This window comes from Gallinula chloropus, assembly GCF_964237585.1.
Source record: "Gallinula chloropus genome assembly, chromosome: 4".
NCBI classification, from domain to species: Eukaryota; Metazoa; Chordata; class Aves; order Gruiformes; family Rallidae; genus Gallinula; species Gallinula chloropus.
The window spans coordinates 34,861,897-34,881,322 of record NC_140088.1 but is presented as its reverse complement, the minus strand read 5'-3'; the positions used below and the strand labels follow the sequence as shown (position 1 = coordinate 34,881,322).

Here is a 19,426-nt window from a genome sequence, read left to right as displayed (position 1 = left end):
GCAGGAACAAATGCATTGTGATTTGTCTGAGGTGGAATACAGCACACTGGATACCCATCCTTGAGAATTTTATGTAGTTATTGTTAATTAAAGGGTCGACTAAGGACTTGTTCCAGATCTAATACCTCTCTTTCTCAGTAAGGCAGTTCCCATATTGGAACCGCAATAAATCTAGTTAATTTGCAAAGAATTAGGATCAAAACAAGACCTGGTAAAAAAACCATTTCCTGGCTAAGAGAAAGAATACAACAAGATGAGAGCTGGACCCTGTCACAGAGGAGGTCATTACTGACCATCCTTAAGAACCTTCCTGGATCTGGTCATTAATACTATTTACACTAATGTCCTCGTAGAAGGGGCTGAATAAATTTGCAGAAGATGTGACATTAGCCTTGTTATAGCAGAGAAAGATAAAGAGTATTGCACAAGAATTGGATTGCCTTGAAAGTGACTGGAGCTATAGAAATGAGAACTTAACAGTACAAAGTGCACTTAGTGACTAATAACACTGAGCTCAGTAGCTAAAATGACAGAGGAGGAGAAAGACCGGAGGTTTTAGTTGATCGTAGGTGATTAAGCCATCAATACATGAGGCTATAAAACCAACAAGATGCTTAACAGCAGAGATAGTGAAATGCGTGCGTCGCTGTGGAAAAAACTAGGTATGTAAAATGGAACAGTTTAAAATTGCCATATCCATTTTCAGAACCGTTTTTGAACCAGTACAGTAGTTGAGAAGAGCTGCTAGTAGGGTCAGTGAGACATTTTCATCTTAGAAAACCTGTGGGTTGGGGTCGTCAGCAGGGCTGACAAGGAGGCGTACAAGGAGCCCTTTGAAGGGCTGCGAGAGGGGGTTATAGACCCTTCCGTAAATCTCCAGGAAAGGAGAGCTATTTAAATGTATATCCTTTTATTAGAGAACAAAGAGGCACAAATTGACCATGACTAGGTTGTGTCTACAAACTAGAGAATGGTGGCTAACCAGCTGGGTTCTGCAGTAGCCTGTGCCTCGATTGGGTGGATGCAGAAGCCTTTGCTGTTGGGGGATGCAGCTTGGCTGTTTGCAGAGAGAAGCATATGGCTTGAATACTTGTGACCGGGTGTGGGACTGGACTGCTGAGCCATGAGGCAGTTTTCAGGATTTCAAACCCAAGGTTCATGTCAAAACAGGGGATGGCAAGTTGGCTCTCAGAGCTGCTGTGCTGTAGGGAGGTGAGGTGGTGACAGCAGCTCTGTCAGCAATTTCATCCACACTTGGAAATACAGCCTGAAAGAAGCCTGTAAGAGACTGGCATTCATGAGGCTAGAACAAAGGCTTTTATTAGACAAAGTTGTAAGCCCTAGCAGGGTTGCATTGCTGAGTAAAGGAAAGAAAGGATGTTGTGTACCTGTCTCCTTAGATTTCAGGGTGACACCCATGTCACTAAACTGCTGTTGAAAAGCATCAATTTGTTTGCTTTGCTTTTTATGTGATCATATTGGAATAAACTTCTACTGTAAGATCAGGAAAGTTCCTCCTTTCCCAAACACTCAGAGGCCAACCAACTTATGCTGTGTATTAATATGCTAGTTCATATGTGCAGTATTAGATACAGACTTGTATTGCTAACTCAGGGATCCCAACTGTCAGTGCAGAAATACTCTTTCGAGCCAGGGCGATGAATAGCAAAGCTGGTGCAGTGTGTCTGTCTGCCGTTTTCTTTTGCTTGTTTAGCTGCTGGTTTCACTTTCTTGCAAATAAACTATCCATCCTAAAGCAGGTGTCTGTGACCTGTGTAAAACTTTTTTTTTACTTTTTCTGATGTGAATTAATGTCCTTTTGAGGACTGGTCTATGTGAAGGCAGGAGGAAAGGAACCCAGGTCTCAGAAACAGCTTGCTCTGTGAGTGACAAGCAATTTACTTTTTATAAGTCTGATCTTTCATTTGAAAAATCAGCAGCCAGTGTGTAAGAGGATTCACTGGAAGAAGTTCCATGGAAGTGATCCTTGGGGAGAGAGCACAAAGTTCAGGACCTGATATGAAGAAATATATCTGCAAGTCCTGAAGATGCGTAGAGTAATGACCGTAGATCGTAGACAGTGTAAGTGTCTTTGGGAGATGCTTCATGCATGCCTTGTTGCTTTTTAGCCAATAACAGTGATGATAGGTTGGAACAAGGGTACTGAGGTCTGTGGTTCACAGGTGAGTCCTGCTAAGACCTTTGGCCCTCAGATGTGGATTGGAAATGGGTGGCAGACTGTGAGGTTGTGACAGCCTGTTCCTTTTTTGAGGGTCATGATTCCTTGTTGCAAACTGATGGATGTGCACACATAATCTGCCGTCCGTCTGCACGTGGCTTCACATTGCCACGTGACAGCCTGTGCTTTTCAGATATGAGATAAGTTTGTGCTTGGTCCAGAAGTGTGGTAGCAAAACACTTTGAGGCTGCCACAGAATGTGGGCGCACTGTCCAGCTAAATCAAGGCGCTAAAATCATTCCATGCCATACCGCACAAAACGAGGAATCCCTTTAGGCACGGTGCTTGAGGTGGTGTGCTCCACAGGGGAAGGGAAGTGGACCGTTACTCACTGTGGCCTTGGAGGTCTGGGGTAGGAGGTGGAGCAGAGCAGTGTGAATTTTCCCCCCACCCTTCTGCTATCCTGTTGCACACTGGCTTGTATGTGTTGTTGCTAGTGTTCCTTAGCCTCCCCGAGCTGCTTCTTCCCAACCATAGACTGCCTGACATCCTTTGTAACTGTGGCCAGCACTAATCGTAGAATCAGAGGGGTTGGAAGGGACCTCGAGAGATCATTGGGTCCAACCCCCTGCCAAAGCAGCTCCCTAGCACATATTGCACAGATCGGCGTCCAGATGGGTCTGGAATATATCCAGAGAAGGAGACTCCACCACCTCCCTGGGCAGCCTGTCCCAGGGCTCTGTCACCCTCACTGTGAAAAAGTTCTTCCACATGTTGGTGCAGAATTTCCTGTGCTCCAACTTGCAGCCATTGCCCCTTGTCCTGTCTCCACAGACCACTGAAAAGGGGTTGGCCATTTCTCCCTCCATCCCATGCTTAAGATATTTATAAACATTAATAAAGGTCCCCCCTTAGTCTTCTTTTTTCTAGGCTGAACAGTCCCAGCTCACTCAGCCTTTCCTTATAGGGGAGATGCTCCAGGCCCTTAATCATCTTTGTAGCCCTTCTCTGGACTCTCTCCAGGAGATCCCTGTCCCTTTTATACCAGGGAGCCCAGAACTGGACACAGTACTCCAGGTGGGGCCTGGCCAGGGCAGAGTAGAGGGGGAGGATCACCTCCTTTGACCTGCTGGCCACACTCTTCCTGATGCACCCCAGGATCCCACTGGCTCTCTTAGCCACCAGGGCACACTGCTGGCTCATGGCCAACCTGTCATCTACCAGGACCCCCAGGTCCTTCTCCACTGAGCTCTTCTCCAGCAGGTCATCCCCCAGCCTGTACTGATACAGACGGTTATTCCTTCCCAGGTGCAAGACTCTACACTTGCTTTTGTTGAACCTCATCTGGTTTCTCCCTGCCCAGCTCTCCAGCCTGTCCAGGTCTCGCTGGATGGCAGCGCAGTGTTCCTGCGTGTCAGCCACTCCTCCCACAATGCTCGATAAGAGTATTGTATGGCTTTCTTGGCTTTGTGTAGTTCAAGATTTGATTGAGTTCTTGAACCTTTGGGGTTTGTAACATGGAATGAAATATGCAGTGTCTTGTGTGGTAGAAACATCTCTACTGAATTAGAGGAATTTTGGTTTTAGTGCTTACAGTCTTTCCTGTCCTGTTGCATCCTAACAAGCTTTCTCATTCAGAAACACCACTGGTGGGACTTCTCAGAAGTTAATTGTCTTGTAGAACGTGAACAGGTGAGGCTGAAAGCGGGGTGGAGAAGACAGCATGCTGCTGATTGCCCTTTGTTGCCTTCTTTGGGGGAGGAGAAAGGCAGGGGGGTCCAAATGTCAGTTCTCCACGGTTTCATCCTCAGTGCCCTCCACCCTGTGCTCAGGAGCAGGTTCTGGAAGAGCTCAGTGCTCACATGCCTTTGAAAAGCAAAAACCTCCAGGTTCCACGAAAACTGTTTCAAAACCATGCACTCGAATCACCTTGTCTAGGGCGAGCTATGTGATGCAGGCATCCGCAAGAGAGGAAGGATTTCTTTAGCAGACAGAGCCTCTGGTAATGGAATTAAAATACCCCCTGAAGATTTATCCGGTTCAGATGCAGCATCCTTTGGAATTCTCTCATTGGGAAGTAGGTGTGGAGAGTCTCAGATTGATTCCGTGCTATGCAGTGTGCATATTTTAATTCTTTGTGGTGAGATCTGTCTCTAACATGAAGTTATTCTGGGAAAGTTCTCTTCACGATAAATTCCTGTGCTTTGCAGAGGATCATAGCAGTTGTCTGTCTACAGCCAGTCCAGTTGTGTGGGGTTGGTTTTTTTCCCCTCAGAATTGTGTATCCTCTCATCTGGTAATGGGGACAATGTATCTGCATGTAGTTACCACAGTGGTAAAGAGCTGGTAATCTGTCCGGCTGCCTGGCACCTCTTGTCTCTACTGGCTGGCTCCATTAGGCTCTTCAGCCTCTAGCAATGATGCCTCCAGCAACATAAACCCTGATGCATTGTTTGCCTTTAAGAATAGCTTCTGGAGGATGGAGTAAACAGACAGAAGGAGGAGCTGCCTGTCTTTTTGTATAATGGAGGGATGTTGGCAACCCTGCATGGGGGAATGCTCTCACAGCTGTTAACTGGGGCAGCTAGATGTACTGGTTATGTCTCTGGAAGGGCAGCATCTGCATAGAGACCTTTTGACCACGGTGGAGTAAGTGAATGCTTACACAAGATACAGGGAATTTTATAAATGAGAGTAAAATATTATTTTGATCGATAAAAGGACTGAAAAAGGGTGAAGGCAGGCAGCTTTGTGCTAAAGATGCATTCTGAAAGCATATCTTTGAATTTTATTGATGCATTCATTAAAAAAAAAAAAGAAACTAATTATTTCTAAATTGTGCAGAGAAGCCTTCAGTGTCCCTGAGTGCCAAGAGGCTCGGTCATGGCAGATGCAAGAGAAGCAGAGCGGTAATGTGGAGGCTTGAAACAATATATCTATTCTCATACCGGGTTTTATTCCATTTCTGTATGTGGATTTGATATCTAGGATGAATGATGGCATTAGGTGGAAGATGCTCTCATAAAATTCCACTTAATATGTCCATGATCCTAGAGATAAATTTTGAGACCTGCTTTAAGTCTTCGGTTATTAGCAAGTTCATTTCCCTCACCCAATTCTTCAAGATACACCGAAGCACGGACTGGTTACTGACACTGATTTTCCACCATGAGGAAGGGAACTTGGTACAGAGCTCAGTGTGGAAGAAACTTAACCTGCTACTCAGTTTGTGTACTATGTCTCTGGGCTTTTGCAGGTCCTTACTGTTCTCAGGTTGGGTAGCAGTTTTTCTATGAGCACAGCCACATACTTTTAAGAACAGTTACCAATTGCTTCACTTATATGCTTCACTTATATCTATTCAGATCACATCTGCCGCCTTTTCTTCTTTTTACTCTTTTCTAATTCTCTCTACAAAAGCAATTAAATTCCATGCAAGCAATTATTTGACTTACTGCCTACTGCATGTGGCTCACTCTTTCATTGTTTTCATATATCTTCTTTTTTCTCTTTGTTATATTACTGTCTTTAAGGATAAAAGTTATGCTTAGGGAAGAATAATTGTCAATTTAAGTATGCCTTTCTTTTTGAAGAATGCTGTTAAGTTGACTTTTTTGGCCTTTTGTCACTTCCTCTCTTTTTTTTTATAATGCATTAAAAATCAAGAGTGCGAATGGCTTAAAGTTAATTATTTTCTTTTATTATTATTTTCTTAATGATTGCAACTAGCTGCTATGTCTGGCTCCTTTTCTTAGTCCCTAATTGCATAAGTACCCTTGGCTATTTTTTTTAAGTGGAGACTTCAGAGGCAATATTCAGTATCTTGTCCACTTTGAGTCATCATTGATTTTTGTCCTCAGTCTCACTGATTAATAGAACTTTTTTCCATCTACTACCATTTTCCTCATGTTTATTTTTAGAATGTCTTTTCCCTCTTCCATAGCACCAGTCATTCCTGCTTTTCTTATAACCTTTCTGCTTTCCGCAGGTCTATACTAGACTTTCCTTCTATGGCTGTTTATTCCCTTGGCTTTCCAGTAAGATCATCTTCAGTTTTCTGGTCTTTGATCCAATTTATTTATGGAGTTTTATTTGTTGTCCCTTATGCCCATGTTTTTCAGCAGGATTGTAGTAAATCCAGCTAGCAAATAAATCAGCCAACTTCTTCATTTTCTTTCCCTTTTTCAAATTCAAGCTCTCTGGTTGAGGTAAATGGTCTCAACTCAGTGTCTATGCATTGAGTAGTGTACATAATTATTAATTTTGTGGTTGGTTTAGGGTTTTTAAAGTTTTTCCTTGTTTTTTAAATCAGATTTCCCCTAAACAGCACACTTTCTAGTTGGCTAATTTCAGAGCTGCTGAAGATTGAAAATATAAAACTTGGCTTGCCCCCTGGATTTCATTGAGATTAGACCAAGCCAAGATCTTGGTCTCTTCAGCTTGTCAGCTTTGTGTGTGCACATTGTAATGCTCTATTTTTAAAGGAGAGGAAAAAAAATTTTAAAAAGCTATTTGCCATGCTTGCTAATTTTAAAAGTTTATTTTGAAGTTGATTCCTTCCATTCTAAATGCATTTTCCTGGTTTAGTTTGTTGGCGTAAGATGCATAAAGCCAGCCTACTTCGAGGTTGCTTGTAAGTCACCGTAAATGTCCGTTTCTGCTAAAATGCTAGTGAAAGTTCAAAGGCACTCAAAAGTGACTTTGGCTCTGGAGACTTGTAGTCCTTGCAGGTGTTTGAGGCCTTAGAAGGCTTAAGCAATTTGCGCTCTCCCAAAGACTCCTAACACCTTAAATTGTCTAAGCCACTGGAAGAGCTGATAGATCATAACCAGCTTAAGACAGTCTGAGGGTTCCAAGCTCATTTGGAGTGTAGTCTGCCTGTAATCGCTTTAAGCACTTAACAAGCCTTTAGCTTTTAGTGGGCTTTGAAACAAGCTATCCATCTTTAGAGCTTGGTTTAAGGTGATACCAAGCTAAATTGTTTTTCTATAAGGAACTTAAAGCTCCGCATTCTGGCATCTGTTATTTACCTTTCAGAGGATCCCTGCATACTACTTGGATGGAGCTAGATGAGTGAAGGATACCCTGGAATACTGGCAAGAACTTGAGTGAGAAGAAAATAAATGAAAATTCAGGAAATTCTTACTCGGATTATTTCTGCCTTGTTTACTCTAGGCTGTTTGGCCTGGGTGGTATGTTCTTATTCACATAAACACAGTGGGGTTTTGTTTGTTTGTTTTGGTTTGTTTGTTTGTTTTAATAAATACTGCTAAAACTACCATATAGCACAGTCTTATGATACACCAAAAAAAAAAAATCTTAACGAGAGTTGTAGGAGCAAATCTTAACTCACACAAGTGTTTTGTCCATCTGCTTACAGAAGTGCATTAATTCAAATATTTTGTGTTTAATCATGGCCTCAGTGTATCCCTTCCAAGTTAGGATATATCTCTTCTAAATATCCAGGTAGATGATGTGCAGCTACAACGTCAGTAGCACAGGGGCTGCTTTAAAAAAGCCTCCTGTGGCACTTCCTCAGAACTGATGCTGGCACTAAGGCTGGCTGTGAGGGACTTTTCTTGTCCTTATTCTCAACACAGGTTTTGCTGTGTAGCTTCATGTCCCTAAAGACAAGTGGTCTCAATATCAATATTTGTACTTCAGACCCAAGATAATCGAACATCCTGTTTTTTATACAAAACTCTCTTCTGCTCTGTCAGTCCTGGTACTTCATTTCTCTGTATCACTCCTGTTGAACGTGTTGGAAGACTGATCTTAATTTAAGACTTTCTCCCTTGCAATGTAAGGCAAATTTTTCTTAACGCTTTCTATTGGTGTGTCCTCCATTTCAACTCATTTGATGAATCTGCTCATCTGCTACACGCACGCTGTAGGGAGGTTACAGATTCTGACTCCTGGAAGTCACTTGTGTGTTAGCTGTAGCAACCCTGTAGATTGGAAAAAACCTCTCTCTGGGTTTTTCCTACTGTGTTAATCTCTCTCTCTCTCTGAGGTATCTAACATCTTAGCTGACTGATGACTCTCTTCTTTAGTAGAGATATCACATTTTTACCCACAGAAAATGACTGTTAGAGATGTGCCTTCTATCTAAATCTTACCCACTGGCAGCAAGAGCATGGATTGTATCCAGCTGTCGTTGGCTAGTGGTGAACAGAACAAGCTTGTGCAAATTCACGCTGTTGCTACAGAAAAGTGTTATTAGCTACTGGTGCCTCCAGATTTCTAATGCTAACCTCATTTAAATATTTGAATAAAGCCTTCTCAAAAATCCCTGTATTTAACCTAGCTGGCATAAACATGGCCAGTCATCTTGCATGGCACTCTGAGTTGGCCTCCTCCCTGAAGCAGGCATGTGGTTACCAGCTGTACCAAACTGATTGCTGTCCTGCTTCTGCAGCACCTTTGGCAATTCAGGTAGGTGGCAGGGTGTGTTTCTGCATGGGTGCCAGTTTCCAGGCAGGCAAAGCTTTCAGGATGCTGGGCTGTATCAGTATAGGGTGTAAAAATGATCCTGCTGCTAGTTGTGTGGAAGGGGTGAGCTTTCCCTTCTTCCTCTGAATGTGATTAATAGGGTGATTTCATACATCAGTTAAATGTCTGTGTGATTATTAACTGTAAACTGCAGATCTCGTGTGCTTGCAACTTATTTTGTTAGGAAGTTCTATACTCAGACTATACTAGCCCCCTCACTAGATATACGTGGGCTTTACTCCAAGGTTGTGCTCTGAAATAGGCCGGTGCCAGTGAAGCTACCACCTCTTGCTTGGTCAAATGGAATTACTGCCCAGCAGAGCTACTCGAGGAATCCCATTTGCTGGTTCCATAGAGTTTGTGCTGCAGCCAATTTTCACTTGGATTCGTCTCTGCACGTGGTTCGTCGCCTGCACAGAAAGCTAAATATTTATGAAGTAGGGTGTTAGAAATGATTGTTTTCCTATCCAGGCAGCTGCTGGGAGTGCCAAACTTTGCCTTGTACTGACAATACCGTTGCCTAGCTAATCATGGGAGCCAGGGCTGGGCTTGCTGTGCTGATCATCACATGCTGGCAGAAGAGATAATGAGCTGCTGACAAGGATGCATCTGGAATCTGGCCGAGCATTGTGTCGCGTGAGATACCGTGTGCTGCTGCTTCTTTCCTAAACCAGGACAATGGATTCCTGTGCCTTAGCATAGTGTCACCTTGCTCTCTGTAGCGTTCTCAGTATTTCCTTGATGCAGTTTGAATGACAGGTTTACACAAGGGGAGGAAAGCACATCTGGGAATTCAGATCCTTTGTAAGCTAACCTGCTTTCATGTGCTTGCTTTTAGTGATCTTGGACGGGCAATATATTTGAGAAATCAGTTTTAAAGAGTAATTCCTTTTGTAGAGAAAAAGAACCTTGGCAGCGTGGAAATCAGATACTCACCTAGCTGTGGGCTGCGTGGCATCACTTTGCAGCTAGTCTTTTCCATGTTGTGCTAGCCACGTTCTTCATTCTAGTAATGCTGATATTTTTAGATGGGATTGCAGGCAGCGGTGTCTTAACATTTAATTCAGTGCTGTAGCAGGTAAGTATGGTACTGTTGGGCCTTTCTGCATAGCAGGGTTTGAAGGGAAGGAGCAGTGCATTTGCCCATTGCTGCTACCTTCTTCAGTGCTGGGGGTGGTTTAAGACAGTAAGTGCTATTTATGCCTTCCTGGACATGCATATCCTACTTGCAAATTGTGGGGGTTTGTCTTGCCATCTTGCTCATGAGCTGTATTGTTACGGTAGGTTGGGGAACTTTGTTCCTAATCCCTCCTCTTCAACTCCCGATTTCGGATATGCCAGTAGAGGGAGGGTTATCCAGGTGTCTAGGTCAGTTTGTGCCCACCTGTGCTTTGTCACTTCTCAACTACTGGTTAAGTCTATGCAGTAAATCATATTTCAGCTTTCTTGTCATGTATGAATAATTTTGTCATTAATTCCTAGAGCTTGGCCCTAGTTCCTTCAGGGGGACATACCTGAGCTGTGTAGGCCTCCATTCAGAGGGGGAGGCTGTGCTGCCTAAGTTGTTGGCTCTTGGTACTTAACAGGCTCTGCTCCGAATCCTTATTCAACTTTCAGCAAAGCACACAAGGCTGTGCCCTTCATCCTTTCCAAGCTCGTTAATAATGTGAGCTGGATGCAGGCGTGAAGGAAAAGTCCATCTCAGAACAGATCCCTGCTGGGAAAGCCAGTCTGTGAGCAGCTCTGAATTTAACAAACCTAATGGAAATTTCCAGGGATGGCTTAGAGAGCTTAGTGACAGCCATAAAAAGGAAGAAAATAAAAACTTGACTAAGTGGACTTCACTGTCCGTGACTGACGCACTGTGGAGAATTGCAATTTTTCACCCAGAAGCCCAGGGCAATGAATGTCCTCCTTATTGCATCCACATCCAAGTGGCAACATGCTCCATGCTCTTATGCCTGGAAAATGGAAAGTGCTTCCAGCATTTCCATGTCTAGAGTTTGATGGAGCAAAAGTTAAATGCTTACATTACCTGAAAAATATTCATTTCTCCAGTGTGAGCTCTGCTGCTGTGAAATGAATAGTCAGACCTTGATTTGCAAATCTCCTGGGAAACGTACTGTGAAAGGCTTGCTAATTTACAAAATTCAAGCAATATTTTGCAATGGGATTTCAAAAAAACCCCTTTAGGCTTTCTGAAAAGGGAGATTGCACTGGTTTAAATAGGTGTGGTTAAGCCAGTGCAAATCTTTAAGCCTAATTGAAAATCTGATTTAAACCAAAGTAATTGTGGTTGTCACACGCATCTTGTTGCGTACTGAAGTTGGTTTAAGGTGTGATTATGTAATCAAGTTTCTAATGCAGGCATGGTCTTAAAACTGGCACTTAACCCATACAATAGCAGCCTTTATTTCATATCTTTGCTTATTAAGAAGAGAAGTGGTGATCTTTGTATAAAAAGTAGTGCCCAACCAGTTCCCTCTGTTAAGTTCAGATACTAGCTTTCCTCATGCTACCTTGATGCAGTCTGAAACATCAGGTTTCATCAGGTCTGAAACAACCTACAACAGGTTGTAGAGAGGTGGGCGATGGTCTCTTCAGCCAGGTGACAGGAGATAGGACAAGGGGAAATGGCACAAAGCAGCACCAGGGCAGGTTCAGATTAGATGTTAGGAGAAAGTTCTTCACTGAAAGAGTTGTCAGGGCCTGGAACAGGCTGCCCAGGGAGGAGGCTGAGTCACCAATCCTGGATGTGTTTAAAAGCCGGGTAGATGAGGTATGTAAGGATATGGTTTAGCTTAGGACAGGAACGGTTGGATTTGATCTTAAAGATCTTTTCCAACCTTGTGATTCTGTGACCTCTTCTGTAGCTTCAGTCAATCATCCAAAGGTTGGGAGACTTTGGGGATCAAAGCTGGATATTGGTTTTAGGGCTGTGGAGAGGCAGGTGCGGGTTCCAGGTCAGAGAGATGCAGATGCATGCAAAAGAGTACAAAGATTGTGCCAAGGGCTTTATCACTTGAAATCTTTTTGCAAGCTGTGGAGGTGGTTGTGGATAAGTTGGTTGTTTGGCCAAGGGAAGAGTCTGCTGAAAGGTAGCAGTGAGGATGCTCGCTGCTGCAGCAGGGAGTGCCAGCTCTTTATTCTGAGCAACTTTGTTGGCCCTGCAGGGAGGCACGCTCAGCCTGGGCTAAAAAGTCGGGTCAGCATGGTGCTGAGGGTGTTGAACCCTCACTGTGGCCAGGTGTAGTGGCCTTGACTAAAGCCTGTTCATCAGCATTCCCAGAGTTAGCAATAGGAACAGTGGCACCAGCTGCTACAGGTCCTCCTTCTGGGAAAGGAAAGCAAAGTCCTCTGCTCTCTGGCAGTAAATGAGTGGCTAATAGGACCCTGGCAGTGAAACTCAGTTGATAAATGACAGTGTTTAAAGCCAATGTGCAAAGTCATGGATTAAATGGAATGGCTATTGATTTCATTGTCCAGGGGAAGGTGCAAATTGACAATGCTGAGTTAGAACAGACTTTCCTGTCCAGTAGCCTGACAGAATGGCAGTGAGCCTCTGCAGAATAGGTGGGAGCAGGGACAGGAGTTTCTAAGGTGGTGTACTGCATGCCAGTGTGGTACCATGATGCTGTGATGCTTTTGTAGATGTGAGCTGAATCAGATTCAAAGAAGTGCATGTGTGCATGAGCTGAGCTGAGTGTAGTACAGGAACATGGTGTTTCGGGGCAAGAGATGAAACGTGATATTGCCAACCTGCATTTTGGCCTAGAGAAGGTTTTGAAGTCTTCTGGTTTATTGTCTTGGGAGCTGGCAGGCGGGCAAAGACAAGTAGGGTACACTGAGCACCTTGGCAAGGAATACCAGTCATGTCGGGGGCTGTGGGGATCATGCCTGCACTTCGAAAAGCACAAGGAAGTGTGGAAGGATGAGGAGAAGAGCGTGGGTCAATTTAGCTTTGTTGTGTAAGAGCTGCAGATACCAAGCAGACTAGACTTTTTATGGAAATTTTGACTACCAGGTCAGAAAGTCTTGCTTGCCTAGGGAGCGTGCCACTTTGCTGTATGCAAAGCATGACAGCTAACCTCAGAGTACTAGGCAGGGGATGGAGCTGCCAAAGGGACTGACACGGTTTTAGTGACAGGTTACCATCTGTCAATAAACTCTGAAGCCTTTGTAATTCAGCATCTCCTCAGTAGTTGCTTCCATGGGGTGTACTGCAGCACAGGGCTAGCTAGCTCAGCACAATAAACAAGCGATGACTGATTACTTCCCGTACACTCCATGCATGGTTTTGCTGACCTGATTTTCCACCCTTGGTCCCCAAGGTGGGGTGCTGTCACCACAGCAGCCTAGCCCCAGGCCTCCAGCACTCACAGCTCTCTCCTTGCAGCATGTCTGACCTGCAGCGATCTCTAACCTGGGGTTCTTGCCAGATCTGCTGAGGTATCTCATTAGAGTGACAACAGCTTTTGTATGTGTGCAAAACACCGTGTTTGTGCCCGAGCCATAACCAGCTCCCAACCACCTGCCCAGGATCCTGCCTTCAGATTGTGCACTACCCTTAGATCATGCTCTGAGATCGCCTGTGGCATGATGAAAATCCAGCTCTTCAGATGCAATTCCCTTCTGTCTGCACAGGACCTTTTTCTATTTTATTTCTCCTTCTTTTTTGTTCTTTGCGTGCTTTGTGGTGACTGCTGCACAGCCCTGTTAACTCTCCACCTAGCAGCAGCATTGGCTGTCTGCAGTCCAGCAGCCATGGGGTGTAGACAGCACCATTTGGAAACCCCCAGGCCAGCTCTCAAGGAGCTGGTGTCTCTGCACAGCGTGGCAAAACACTGTACAGAAAGTCTCTCCTGTGGTAATGCCCATGGTGCTTCTGGAGGCGGGACACGGCAGCAGGTGGGAAATCTTCATGCTGCCTTGGGCTGCTCAGTGAGCTGCCCTCTGAACATTTCTGTATGGCATGGAGTAAGCTGGATTCACTCTTATCCTCTTCTGGTTTAAGAACTGTTGGGCCTTAGAAATAGTGGGAGATGCACTTAGAGCGTGATGGTGGTTTAGTTTCTGTGATTGCCCGTAGTGTTCAGCAGTGAAATGATTGCTGACCTTCTCCAGCCCTGGCTTTGCGTATCTCTTTGGGAAATACACTGTGAAAGGTTGCCAGAGCATTGACTGTTCTATTAAAAATTAAATTATCTGTAAAATTCAAGTTTTGGATTTTTCAGACACTCGTCCAGTTGATCCGGTACAAATTCTTTTGTGGAAACTTATTAATACACCCTCTACATCTGCCCTCACCCCACAGTGACTGTCGGTGAGAGGGCTGAATACAGAATTAATTGTGTATGGGAGATTGAGAACCGTTTGCGAAGGACCCGGGCGTTGTACTTGGCATTACCCAGCGCAGGAAACGCTGGCAGGCACCACAGAGAGAATCTGCCTTACCATTCCCATTCTTTGCGTAGTCACCTGGAGTTAGGGTAACCTGATTTTATGCACACAGTTGTATGTTTTCATTTCCTGAAAACCTCTCTGCTCCTGTTGCTGTGCCTCTGTGCTAATATTGAATTGCAGTGAATGGAATATTCCAGAGCTCCGTGGCTGCAAGGCTGTTTGGGACGATGAGCCCTTTTAACAAAAACATGAACTGAGCAAGCTCTGCGGTCTCTGTAGGGCAGGAATCAACACCCCTTCAAGTTGTGAGGACGCAATGTGTGCCGTCTCAAATAGTGTCCTGACCTGCTAATATTTTTTCCTTCTTTGGTGTTTCAAGGGCCTTAAACTCTGGAGTTGAGTACCACTGGGACCAGCTGAATGAGAACGTCTTCGCTGTGCATTCCAGCAGCAGGAGCACTGAGCGGCCTGGGTGAGTCTCCTGGGTATGGGTTAGAGAGACCTGACCCTTTCTGTGCCCCTCTTGTTACATCTGATGGCACCACTACTTTTTCTTTGTCCCCTAAGCACTGGCAGCTTTAAATTTCCTCACCCACCCCCCAACACTGCCTGGTTAGATCACCCAGCCTGCTTCCAGCAAGTGACATTCAGTGCCCAAAAGTGCTGCCATTCAGTGATAGTGAAGTACATGTCATCCGTGTCCTCAGTAACAACTGTGAGCAAGCCGCAGGAGGAACACATTGGGGGGACTTGATCATCAAAACCACCATGCAAAGTAAATGGCCTTTGGAGGATAACTGAAGGATGGGGGGTTTCAGAGAGGAGTGCAGATCCTTTGGGCAGTCCTGGTGACTGATTTTTATCCTTTTAATTTCTGGTCATGAGACAGTTGTTTCTCATCCATAAACTCTAAAAATAAAGCTAAATCCCTTGACAGCCCTATTGGCTGCTTCATCCAGTTTGTCCAGCAGCAGTGTTACTCAACACGTGGTGGATACTTCTCTTGCTGTAAGGGTGTTCTTGGTAAGAGGATGGTGGTCTTATTTCTGAATTGCGAGCTCGAGGATCCCAAGGAAGTTATGAGCTGGAGTACAGGGCAATGTCTGTGCTGTCCTGCAGCCTTGGTCTGGTTGAAGGTGAGAAATAAGCAGTAGAGATTCTTTGCTCTGCCGCGTGAGTGGCTATTGCTACTACTCACATTTTTGACAGCACGTTACCAGTCTTGCATGATGGGCTCAGGAGCAGGTGGAGGGCAGAAATACTCTTCAAGAATGAACTAGCTCAAAGAGAAAGCAAGAAAAGTGTGGCAGCTTTCAAAACTTTATGAAAAAAGGGTGTGAACGGGGCAGTCGTTCCTGAAATCTCTTTTACCATTCCCAGCTCTTAGAGCCAGGGGTCAGATTTGGAAAGAGCATCCAAGCATTGTCAAGATTCAGATCTTGTAGCATTGTACATTCCAACTGCTCGATTCTGACAAGCTAATGAGCCCCGAGGTGGTTTCTGTTTGCTTTTGAGAGTGGAGAATTTGTCTTGTCCAACTGGAACAAGCAGAAATGCCTGCTGGAGTGCTTCACATATGATGCTGACAAACTAGGAGTTCCCGAGGAGGGAAGGGATACAGGCTGCATCTGTGGGAGTTAAAACCACCCTGCTGAGGTGCAGAGGGAGATTTTATGTGTTCATGGTCCTCTGCTGCATGTTGTGTTGCCTGCTCAATTCAGTGACCTGAGACAGAGTTGTTCTGCAGACTTAGTGATGCTGCAGGGATATCTCTCTGTGCCTGCCAGACACGCTGCTTCTGTGGAAGGGTGAGTGGACTACCAGGCTCCATTGGCTTAAAACTCAAGGGGCCAGTCGGGTGAGGCTGGAGAGGGGTGTCTGTGTATGTGTAAATAAGCGCAGGTCATGATTCCCTTTAGCCCCATCTGCATAGTGGTCAGCAGGTGCCTGCTTGGAGTGGAGGCAAGAAGAGGCTCAGGCAGATGCTTCGGTCGTGCTGGGGCACATTGCCACCAGTGCTCCTGGTCTTACTTGTTTTTCTCTCTTTTCAGAACCAGCAGAGCCACATGGAGGACAGACAGGGACATGGGCCTGATGAATGCCATAGGCCTGCAACCCCGAAACCCCCCCACCTCTGTGACTTCGCAGGGTACCCAGACCTTGGCGCCTCAGCTGCAGAATGCCGAGACTCAGACAGAGAGGGAGGTACAGGAGCAGGAATCCGCCTCTGCAGGGACTGGGGAAGGTAGGAGCTCAAGTAGTGATTTATCTGATAGAGCTTAACTGGTGAATGAGGAGTTTCTACATAAGTTCCATATCCTATCAGTACATTTGGATGCTCCTTTTATCTCTCAGCAAAGATTTCTCCAGCCTAATTTGTCTGGAGACGGGCCAAGATAATCAGGAGAGTGAATTTCTGTCCATATGATTCCAGAAAGTTGTTTTTCACTAGCTTTTAGAGGACAAAATGAACTCCTTCCTCTCCAGGTTATTGTATCTTTGTAGAATCAGCTGTACTGGCATCAGTACTCACAAATCTCCTGAACTCTTAAGCATCTGTAGGACTACAGACTGATAAGAATTACACTTACTGCCTCTGTGTTACAGTTTACCTTGGTCCTTCAACCTCTGCATCTAAAACTTGTGTAGGCTTCACAAGCTCAGCTTTTGGAGACAAAATAAAATACTGCAAATAATTTCTCCAGAGCAGGTTATGAGCATTCTGTTTTGGGTGATCAGTGAAGGCTGTGATGAGTGTCCTGCACAGCTTTTCAAAAATGCCTCTGGTGTTTTCCAGTCCAGGAAAACTTAACAAGATGCAAAGAGCTGGAAGCAGCTGATGTGCGCTTCCTATGATCTTTTGAAAGCATGATGGTATTTTTTCAGGCTCATCTTTATATTGTAGCATCATGCTTGAATCCAGTTATGAAGGCTTGGCTAGGAAGGAGCTGGGCAGTATACGTGTAGGAAAGACAGAGGAAGAGACAGTTTTGAATTTGATGATGATGAACCTGCTTGGCTTTGTGAAGCAGCCCATGGCATGCCTGTTTGTGCCTCTGTGCATGCTTGTGCTCTCTAACTCCAAAAGAAGCTTTTTGGCATGTGACTCTTGCACAATGTCTGCTGTGCAGCATCCAGCGTGTGTGATAAGGCTTTGTGTTTCTCTGATCTCAGCTCCTGTGTTCAAAGTGGCAAATTCCTGACCCCTTAGCAGAGCTGAGATTAACCTCACTGGAAGGTTAGTACAGTTGAGGGCGTGTGAATAAGGCTGGAACGTAGGATGGCTGGACAAATGCTGAAGTTGTGCGAACTGGTTCTTCCACTCATTAGTGTGGTATGCAGACTGAGAACAGTGTGGGACCTTCTTGCATCACAGCCACAATGGCTGATGCTGCAGGCTTGGGGGTCTTTCTCTGCTCTGTTAAACCAGTGAAGTTCTCCAGTGCTGCTTCTCTCTGCTGCAGTTCTGCAGTCTTCTGAAGGTTTCGTTACCTCGTTCTTTCTAATTAACCTTTAAATTTTCAGGTCTAGATCATGGTTTTTAACTAGACCATTAATGACATGGGGGAGCATCATCCTTTATCAGTGTCTTGGGCAGTATATCTCTACAAAGAAGCAAAATATATGTAGCATTTGGAAGAAAAGGAGTGCAGGTAACAAGCCTAAACCAGACACTTCACTTTCTTTCTCTTTCTTGCTTAGAAGAAGATTGGTGGGTTCCACATCTGGTATGATTTCTGGCTCAGATGCTGACGTATTGCATGTCCCTTTGCAAGTGGTCTCACCTGCAAAATGGGCTGTCATACTTATGTCTCCTATATAAGGATCTTTAGAGTTATTCCAGTATGGATGCATGCACTGGAGATGAGTCAAGTGGTCTTACCCTATAATTGACCAGTTCTTCTGTCAGTTGCCTCCTTGGTGGAAATTCCTGGGTCAAGAGCAGCTGAAAACAGGGAGTTGTCAAGACAATCCATGACAGAAGAGTAGTAGAAGGATGTTATCATGAAGCAGTAAGAGTAGTACAAGGATGTTATCATGAAGCAGTAAGACTTCAACTTCAGTCTGCTGAAAGACTTCAGCAGACAGTTCAGCTGCTGTTTAGGAACACGCCAGCCAGGTAGTCAAGGACTTGTGGCATCAGTGGTCTGGTTCAACCAAGAGTCATTATACTCGAGCCCCATTGCACTGCCTGTTACTGTTTTTTCCAGCACCATGAATTCTTGTGACACTCAGGCAGCGTGTTCAGGCAGGTGAGGTTAGGTGCTGTGCTGCTTTGCCAATGGTTAATTTGCCCACTGCATCTAACATAAAGCTGTCTGTTGAGATGGAAGCAGCGCTTCCCGAGAGCGGGATCTAGATGACAGGGACACAAAGGGGAAAAAACACACACCCACTAACTTGGTGTGTGACCTGGGGCAAATTATTAATCATCTGCTGCATGGGAATAAATCTTCCCTGTAGCACAGTACACCAGGAGCTGTGAAGATTAATTAGCGTTTTGTATGGGGCTTTGAAGATGTAAATCACTATGTAAAGGCTTAGTATTATCAGCAGCAGAATGGATAAATCAGATGTGAGTCTGAGGAACGTAAAGGAAAGTGGTTTATTTACCACCTCATCGGGGGCAAGGGGGGGGGCACAAACCCCCTTGGTGTGTTTCAAGAAGGAAAAAGGAAGGCTAGTGCTACCCCCAGGAGTGGGTTTCTGCCCCGTGTCCTGTGAAGCTGCTAGGGGGATTCGGGCTCAGGGCATTTCTTCCAGATATGTGCTTACTGTACAAAAGAAGAAAAAAAAAGTACGGTGAATTGCATCAGAAATCTAATTAAGCTCTGTGCGGGTATAAATAGGTTCCTTTTCTCATGCAAAGCTCTGCGGGGACTTTGCTGTTCTGATTATCTTTCTAGCTCCTTTGGAGGAATGAGTGTATGATGACTTTATTAGAAGTGAAGCCCTCTAACGTCTGTGTGTCTCTATATTCCGGCAGTCGATAGCTGCCCTGTGAACTCTGCTCCCAAGCCACACATAAACCAAAGGAAGTTAAGAGTTGAGAGGAGACGTGGGGAGGTACCAAGAAATGCCTGAAGCAGTCCTTCAGCGTTTTCCTGTTTTCTGTTAAGCAGACAGACATAGTGGAAAGAGTGATGGAGCTGTAACTCCAAAGCACTCTTAATTAGAAATAATCTTTTGGGACTTACACTGTGCATTCCCTTGCAAATGGACAGTAGGGTGCAAGTGGCAGTAACTGTCAGCAAAGGCTGAGGGAAAGGGACCATTGCAGAGCTGTAGGATGCTTACTTGTGCGCCTTTTTTGTCCCCTGGCTATTACATTATATCAAGACATCTTTCTGG

General features: G+C 44.9%; 1 protein-coding gene across 5 annotated transcripts in view; it reads left to right on the top strand.

Annotated features, from left to right (window-relative positions):
* The window catches only part of AMBRA1 (autophagy and beclin 1 regulator 1), a gene marked incomplete at its 5' end in the record, with an annotated part of 126,250 nt that overhangs the window by 100,447 nt on the left and 6,377 nt on the right, over nt 1-19,426 (top strand). For all 5 annotated transcript variants that reach the window (XM_084264054.1, XM_084264053.1, XM_084264052.1 and 2 more), the window contains 2 exons: nt 14,454-14,546; nt 16,126-16,319. In XM_084264054.1, the coding sequence (XP_084120180.1) occupies nt 14,454-14,546; nt 16,126-16,319 (287 nt within the window). The remainder of the gene's footprint in view (nt 1-14,453; nt 14,547-16,125; nt 16,320-19,426) is intronic.